Here is an 8,776-nt window from a genome sequence, read left to right on the forward strand (position 1 = left end):
TATCATTAGAGATCTCGAGGTGTTAGTCATGGGGGGGAAATACACTAGTCCAAAAAATACAATTTTTTGTAAATTGATCATATATATATTTTATAAAATTTAAGATGCATGAAAGGACAAAAACTGCATGTACAAAGACCCCTCATTTATTTTCATGTTTTAAGTGAAAAGAAAAGAAATAAAAGTTACATGGTAGGTGAGAACTTTTCATTCAATATATGCATTAGACTGAAATCAAAGTTTTAATCCCAAGTCAGAAGTATTGCTACACATATATGCTTTATAGACCTATTAAAAATTGGTACCCTTCATTAGATTATATTTATATCTTCATCAACAAAAGTATTCATTCATTGTTAAAACTATATGCCAAAGTCTATTGTTTCGTGGAGCTCTAAAGGATAAAGATTAACAAAGTTTATTCCTACTTTTATTTTGGTTGTATCCTTGGGGGAAAAGTAAAACTAATATATTGAATTACTAAGCTAGTGTTTGAGAACATGTTTGGAAACTGCTTCCGATGCGTTTGGAGATTGAGAAAAGTATATCTCTCCAAATGCAAAAATTATAAATGGAGAAAGGCAAGAAGTTGTCCAAACCAACTATCTAATCTCAACATTTGTAAAAAGTAGACAATTAAAAGTTGTAGGTTTTGATTTAGCAAACAGGGCAACATATTATTTAGCAAAATTGGAGTCGTTTTTGGATGATTTTTTCGTTATTGAAGATAGGTGCAATGTTCCTCAAGAGCTTTTGAGAATTGTAGAGGAAGATTTAACTTGTATCTACACTCGTTAGTAGTGTTTTCAGGGTGGGGTCCCTTTAACCCAGCTTATCAATAAAAAAGAAAAAGTTATAGGTTTTTCAAATGATAGTAATCCTTGATGTTTTAGTTGATGCCTAAAATGCTCTCTAGGTTGATTCTAAGATTCTTCCTAATGACCAAAACTTTAAATTAAGGTGATTACCAAATTGATCTAAAAAAAAAAATTATTTCAAAAAACACCTTGTAGATATTCATTCACTAGATGACTACTTTCACAAAAGTGCTTCCACCAAGAGTGGTTCAAACAGAAATGCTTCTATAGAAGCATTTTCACTGAATATACCACACTACCAAACTAGGCCTTAAGTGATTTTTGTCAGAGTTGGTTCAATTTTAATATAGAGGTACGAAGAGCTATAATATCTTTGGCATGGTTAATTTCAATATTAATGTTTGTTTTACATAGTCAAATCTTCTCATCAACTTTTCTTGATCTCTTATTTTAGTTATTCTTTTATTTTCTTAAATTTACTAATTATAATTCTCCCATTCCTATTATTACAATTAATTATTCATATTAACTTAAATTATCAGTTACTCAATAAGAGCTTCTATTGCCACACGAACTTTTGCTAATGCCACCCAAAGATGTGTGCTATACATATCAATTGGGGTGGCGTTAGCAAAAGTTGTTTTGGCAATAGAATCTCTCTCCTACTCAATTTTCATTTTATTTTCTTGTCTAGATCAGGTGTGTATATATTGCAACTGTTAGTAGGTGCCACTACATCAGTACTAGATGCATTAACTTAGATATCGTATTGAAGGAGAGAATAAGCATGAAAATAGGTAGAAATATTATTAGCTAAAAAGTTTAGAATCCATTATTGTCAAACAAGGGTAATAAAAAGCCTCTATGCATTCCTAATATTGGAATTGGACTCTATCCTTTTTATCATATTCTCCTTTAGAAACCTTCTCATAATCTTCCCTGAAGGTGACTTAGGAATTGTGTCCACAAAGTGCACCACTCTCACCCTCTTATATGAGGCTACATTGGAGGCAACATAGTTCATTACCTCCTCTTCACTCTCCTTTGCATTTCGGTTCATCACTACACAAGCACCTGGGATTTCTCCAGCTTCTTCATCACTCAATCTGTATTTAAAACAAAACAATAAATTTTGCTCAAATCAATCCAAAAGATAATAGCTAGGGATGATGATCTTTTGGAATATGCAGACAAGCATAAAATGACAATTCATAGATTTGAAGTGTGAAGGATCAAGAGATGTGAAGAATTAATCATAAACTGTTTGTCGAATATCGAGTCAGTTGGGTAGTCTGATATATATATTTTTATTTTGATGATGAGGGGGTGTCTGGACGCGTAGACCCGACCAGTAGAGACGAGGTAACTCGCCTCTTAGAACTCCATATCTCACCCAAATCCTCTAGATACATTCAATACCCCCAAAACCACACATATCAAGTAAGTCGTGATAAATCCCTATGGGTGCCCAACGAGTGGACTTGAACCTAAGACACCTCCCTTTTTGGAGGGAAACTTTAGCCACTATGCCCAACACTCGTCGATTTGTGCAATTTAGTTGTGTGCGGGGATAACTCTTTTAACCATATTAACTTTCATAGTGCATGTTTGCATTTGGACTAGTTCTCGTGATTTTTTTTCATATTGGGATTTGTAACTAAAAACTATGTGTGTTGATTGGTTGTGATTGTAAATGTGAATGTTCAAATCAACTGAACAATCCAAATAAGAGATCTTTGATCATACTCTGTCAAAGTGATTAAACCACGGACTGGGTTAAATCATTAAAAGATAATCCAAAACACCGAGTGAGGAATTTCGCTTTTTGGGAAAAAAAAAAAAATCAATTCATTTCTATAAATCTGAAAAAAAAAATAATAATAATAATAAAGAGGGGGTATAAAGATAAATTTATTTTAATATCAATCCAACAGTACCTATTTTGCTAAATAGCAAAGAGTCATGATAATGACTTGTGAGGTGGCATACTCAAATGACTCCATGACGTGGACAAGTTTTGGAATCATAGATCTGTACACCTTAGCATATATGATTGCACTTCCCCATAAAAAAGTGCATCCCGAGATGTACAGATCTACGATTCTAAAACTTGTCCACATTATGGAGTCATTTGAGTATGCCACCTGGCGAGTCATATCATCAGGACTCGATAACAAATGTGGCTAGGCCAGTAATTTTGATAAAACATCCTAAAAACTTGAATCCAAGCTTTTAATAATTTTTTTCTTGGCTTTAATCTAGGGAATGTAGTTGGACCAAACAATAATATATAGTGACATAATTATTAATCTATCTTTAATCTCAACTATGAATAGCCAAAAGGTGAATAAGAGGAATCTGATCTATGGTTCTAAAATTATATATCTTGTATCAAAGCATACCAAATAATAGTTATTAAAAAGAAAATGAGATCACAAGTAACACTTACGGGACAACTGCAGCATCTTCAACTGAAGGGTGAGAAAGAAGAATGGCCTCCAACTCAGCAGGAGCTACCTACATATATCTCAAGGCTTTTAGAGTTGTAGCCTTAGAATCTTAGGTCACTATGAAGCCTGTTTGGCTTTTTATATTTATAAATCCTTATCTTGGCATTTTGTATGCCGACACGACATGATATGACATTTTTGTACACTTGTAGTGGAACCAGTTTTTACTTATTTAATTTTTTTCAAATGAGTGTGGGTTATAAACTTTGAGTAACTTGGATAATTAACTAACTCAAAAAGTTTTCTATATACATTACCCACCTAAAAGATTGGATTGGTTTTACCACAAAATTAATATTTATACTAAATTACTAACCACTTACCACCACTACTATGTGTCAAGGCAATATTGATCATCTAAAGTCTAATATAACTAATATATCTTTAATCTTAGATGGAATAAATTGAGTCCAACTTTGAAGCCATCAGTCGCTTTAGAATTTTGAAGGAACCCTCCTTGTAACATAACACATAGTTTTTTATTTATTTATTTTTATTTAGTTAAGTGGGGTAAATTAGACGTGTAGTACTACTTTTTCATTAATATTTGGAATAACCACGTGTTACTTAAAAGGATAGGGTTCTACCGAAATTTTGACATTGGACGGACGCTTCAAAGTTTTTTTTAAAGAGTAAATTGGGTGTTTACTGATTCTGACTTCACTAAAGAGAAAAATCAATGAAAACTAAGACATCTTCATCATCTTACTTGAAAACCTTTGTACTTGATTAATTCCTTGATTCGATCCACAATAAACAAGTCTCCATCATCATCGATATACCCAATATCACCAGTGTGGAGCCACCCTTTAGCATCAATGGTTCGATCAGTTTCCTCTTTATTTTTATAGTAACCTGTGAAGCTTGTTGGTTAAAACAACGATCCTAAAATATATATCTATATATATATATATATATATATCTATATATATATATATATATATATAGGGAAATGTTCAGCACCCTAAGTTTTACCACACACTTTAACAAACGTTTTTTGTCCTACATGGGTTAGAAGTTTTAGAATGAGCTGATTTTTGGAGAGGATGATCTCTATGATTAGAAGATCATCCTCCCCAAAAATCAGCCCATTCCGAAATGTTTAGCCCCATGTTTACAAGTTGAAAAATCGTGAACCGTCCATTTTTTGTAAATCATTTTTGATGGGATTAGAAGTTTTGGAATGAGCTGATTTTTTGTGAGGATGATCTCCTCACCATAGAGATCATCCTCACCAAAAATCAGCCCATTCCGAAACTTCTAACCCATGCAGGACAAAACGCGTTTGTTAAAGTGTGTGGTAAAACTTAGGGTGCCGAACGGGACCCATATATATATATATATATATTATATATATATATATATATATATATATATATATAGGGGGGCGTTCAATGGCCAACTTTTTAGCAAACTTTTTGGCAAAACATTTTTCAAAACATGGGTTAGAGGTTTTGCAATAGGCTGATTTTTGGTGAGGATGATCTCTACGGTGAGGAGATCATCATCACCAAAAATCAGCCCATTCCAAAACTTCTAACCCATGTTTACAAGCTGAAAAATTGTGGACCGTCCATTTTTTGTAAATCATTTTTGATGGGGTTAGAAGTTTTGGAATGAGCTGATTTTTGGTGAGGATGATCTCCTCACCATAGAAATCATCCTCACCAAAAATCAGCCCATTCAAAAACTTCTAACCCATGTAGGACAAAACATGTTTGTTAAAGTGTAGGGTAAAGCTTAGGGTGGGGAACAGGACCTATATATATATATATATATTGACCAAACATATGTGAAAATAATTTGACCCATTTATTGGTCCCTTAAGTTAAAACCAGTGAATTTGATTTTGGCCATCCAATCTGTTTAACATTTTACCTTGCATTACACATTGGCTTCTAACGCAAATTTCACCAGGGTTGTTCTTAGGGAGAGATCGTCCGGTCTCGGGATCGATGAATTTGATCTCGAGGTTGGGAAGGATGAACCCAACTGAGTTCTTCTTTGCTATGCCATGTTCATTCATGGGGTCCCCATGGCTAAGAGTAATGCAGCTGTGCTCGGTCATTCCATAAGCCTAGTGGTAGTGAAACAAAACAAAAAAATAACCAAGAAATTAGTCCCTCCCTACTCTTTTCCTCAAAGACAAATATAAGAGAAGATATTTTGATAGGTTACTCTGAACCAATGACACATAATCACTTTTTCCTATTAAAATTCATTTTTAAATTATTCTAGAGCACTGATTGTTCATCAACTATGACCTCATTTTAGTGTAGTTTTGCTTTAAATAGAAGTGATTTCATCTAATCACTTCTATAAGAATCACAATTACTACTTTGATTGTTTGAAGATAACAATGTTTAGACAAATGCTTTTTGAGGTCTAGAAGTGCTTCTGAAAACTATCATGGTGTTTTGTGAAAAGTAGCTTTGTGCACATTTTGGTCATTAATTAAAAATCCCATAAACATTTCAAGGTATTTTGATCACTAAATCAAATGTCAAGAAAATTTTAATCCAAAAGTTCCTTTCTATGTCATGTTCCAGTTCTTGCAGAATTGGAATTTGAAAGCTAGTTTACCGCTTTTAGATTTTGACTTGTGCAAGAATCTGAATGCTAACGTGACAAACAATAATTTAAATTGTAGTTTTAAAGCTCATAGAGACGATTCAACTTGATTGGATTTTAAGGTGATTCGGGCTTAAACTCGATGGATCCAACTTGTTCAATCAACTCATAAACTCTGTCGAGTCAACCCAAAAATGCACCGAATAACGTTAGAAACTCAATTGAATCTTTCAGTTGTATCTAACCTAAGCTAAACTAGTGTATATTCTTTCAATAATAATAATATTGTTTCCAGCTGAGGCATTCAACACCTAAGCTAGAGTTATTTTCAAAATAGTAATAATTTTTGGTTCAGTTGAGTCATTCAACCATTGGTACGAGTGCCTTCCTTGCTGGCCACAAGTGCACAAATTTTCAAATAATCAAATCTTGCCCCCCACGAGTTGTCAAAAGTAGGGGTGCAACTTGGTCCGGTTCAATTCGAGAATTGAACCAAATCGATAGTTTTGGGATGGTTTGATTTGGAATAACTTGCGGTTCGATTCCTAGTTACGAAATGGAGAACTGATCAATTTGGTTCGACTCTCAGATCAAACTTGTATGAAACCGAATCAAATTGAGAATCGAACCCTTATGCAATAAATAAATATATAAGTATATAATAATTATTATGAATTATTTTAGGAGTTAGGACATAGATTAGCAATCTTTTATGAATAAACTAATGAATTTTTATGGATAGATTTGTCATTTATTGTATAAAATTTTATGTTTGTTTTTTCATTAAAAAATATTACTTATAATTTATAGAATATTGGCAATCCGTAGAACCGAATCGAATCAAACCATACCAACTTTAATTCAGTTTGGGTTGGTTTGGTTCCAATGGAATTTGGTTCGGTTCTGGAACCAAACCAAACCGAATTACTCTCTATGTGAACTTTGAGTTCCATTTCAATCTGGGATGAAGATTGAAATGGATTTCATCTTAATCTAGAACAGAATATATATATTATGAAAGAAGAGGGTTGAACAGTAAATTTTACCTCTTGGACTTGGACACCAGGGAACTTGTCCTCAAAGGCTGCTAGTATCTCTGGTGCAAGAGGAGCTGCTGCAGTCATAACTGCCCTCAACTTGAGTCGACTCAGATCAAATTCTTCAACAACTGGATTCTTAACCAAAGCCAACATGATTGGTGGCACAATTGGAGCAAAACTCACTTCATGTTTGATTAAAACATTCAGAAATGTTCTTAGTTCAAACCTTCCCATCACCACAATCTTACCTTTGTTTCTTAATGTGGCACAACATATTCCAGTGATCCCATATATATGGAAAAATGGTATTAGGCCCAATGTTGTGACATGGCCCACTAGCTCAGGCCCAACACTGAAGAGTGTGGAGCATAGGTTGGCTACTAGGTTTCTGTGGGTCAGCATTACACCTTTTGATGTCCCTGTTGTCCCTGATGAGAATGGAAGGGCGCATAGATCTGTCTGATTGATGGTTTCATTGGCCCCATTAGTGGTGGGTCCGGCACGGTCGGCTGCTTTCAGCAAATCATCCCATGATATAGTATTTTCTATCTGTTCTTCACCCAATATTATGACTGGCACCTCTAGATCCTTTACCTGTTTGAAGTTTTTAATGTACAATTGCTATAATTCAATTTGATGAGCAAGTCTACTTATATTCTATGGTTAAGAAATTATATCTTATATTTATAACATGATTAATCATTTTAAGTACACACCATCACCTTCTCATATATGGAACCGTTCGTGACGATCAGCTTAGCATCAGCTGCTTCAATGTGCTTCCGTATCTCAGATGCATGAGAGGACGGGTTTGCACCAGAGAAAACACCCCCAGCACCCATTATCCCAAGGGCGATAATGGAATACTCGGGCACGTTCGGGAGCAAGACCACAACTATGCATCCCTTCCTGAGTCCAAGAGACCTCAATGCCTTAACAAACCTCTTGGTGTCTTGGATTACTTGACCATATGTGTACTCCTTTCCAGTTATGGCATCTACTATTGCTACATTGTCGGAGTACAACTCAGCCTCATGGAGAACAAACTCGGGCAATGTCATGTCATCTGGTACAGGGACCGCTGGGAAGTGGCTTCGGAACACATGTTGTTCATCATCTTCTTCTAGGATTTCTTTTGCCATAATAATAATAATGGTCAAAAATGCAAGTCTAGGGGAGAGAGAGTAGGGAGAGGGATTTTAAAGGAGATAATAAGTTGAAATCATGGTTTCTTTGTGTGCATGGGGTGAGTTAAGTAAGAAGGTGAGAGTGTCATGGGAGGGAGGAGCAGGTTTGATAGGTACGAGTTAGTTGAGTCATGTTGCATTAACAGCTTTCTTATATCAAGTTAAAAGTTGATTCAAAAGGTTAATGTAGACAACTGTGGACTGTTGGATTGGATCGTATGGCCCAGGATTCACCACAATTATTTTGGGGTGATTGATGGTCAGTGTAGTAGAAATGATGATAACCAGGCACATTTCCTAGGTACTAATTAGGTGTCAAGTTGGCTCATTGGCGGCTAATCTAATGAGGACTAGCCCACCCCCCCCAAAACAAATTAAGGGGTAGCCCATGTACTTGAGCTACTAGTGTCAGGCTTATAATTCTCAAACCCAAAAAATTCCCATCTTGGGCTTGGGCTTTTAGAGATCCACACAATGACATCAGCTTTTGTATGATTGCCAATGGAAAATGTGAGTTTCAGGTTTATAGTTGCACCTTTTTCCATGGAAACCATTTTCCTATTTTTCCGCTTAGGCAGAAAATCAATTTCCAAATCCACCCCCACAGGAATTTGATATTCTCCCTACCACTCTTCATAACATTTTCCAAG

At 35.0% G+C, this 8,776-nt stretch overlaps 1 protein-coding gene across 1 annotated transcript; it reads right to left on the bottom strand.

The window, feature by feature from the left end:
* Nucleotides 1-1,680: 1,680 nt before the first annotated feature.
* On the bottom strand, nucleotides 1,681-8,486 carry ACOS5 (acyl-CoA synthetase 5). The gene is made up of 6 exons (XM_086457185.1): nucleotides 7,662-8,486; nucleotides 6,946-7,533; nucleotides 5,207-5,405; nucleotides 4,038-4,183; nucleotides 3,268-3,335; nucleotides 1,681-1,924 (listed from the first exon to the last, which is right to left on the bottom strand). Exons 1-6 carry the CDS (start codon nucleotides 8,079-8,081, stop codon nucleotides 1,681-1,683), a joined length of 1,665 nt encoding a protein of 554 aa, XP_086313311.1. The 5' UTR covers nucleotides 8,082-8,486.
* Nucleotides 8,487-8,776: the final 290 nt, after the last annotated feature.

The sequence above is a fragment of the Akebia trifoliata genome, chromosome 10 (genome assembly GCF_017979445.1).
Source record: "Akebia trifoliata isolate Shusen 1 chromosome 10, ASM1797944v1, whole genome shotgun sequence".
NCBI classification, from domain to species: domain Eukaryota; kingdom Viridiplantae; phylum Streptophyta; class Magnoliopsida; order Ranunculales; family Lardizabalaceae; genus Akebia; species Akebia trifoliata.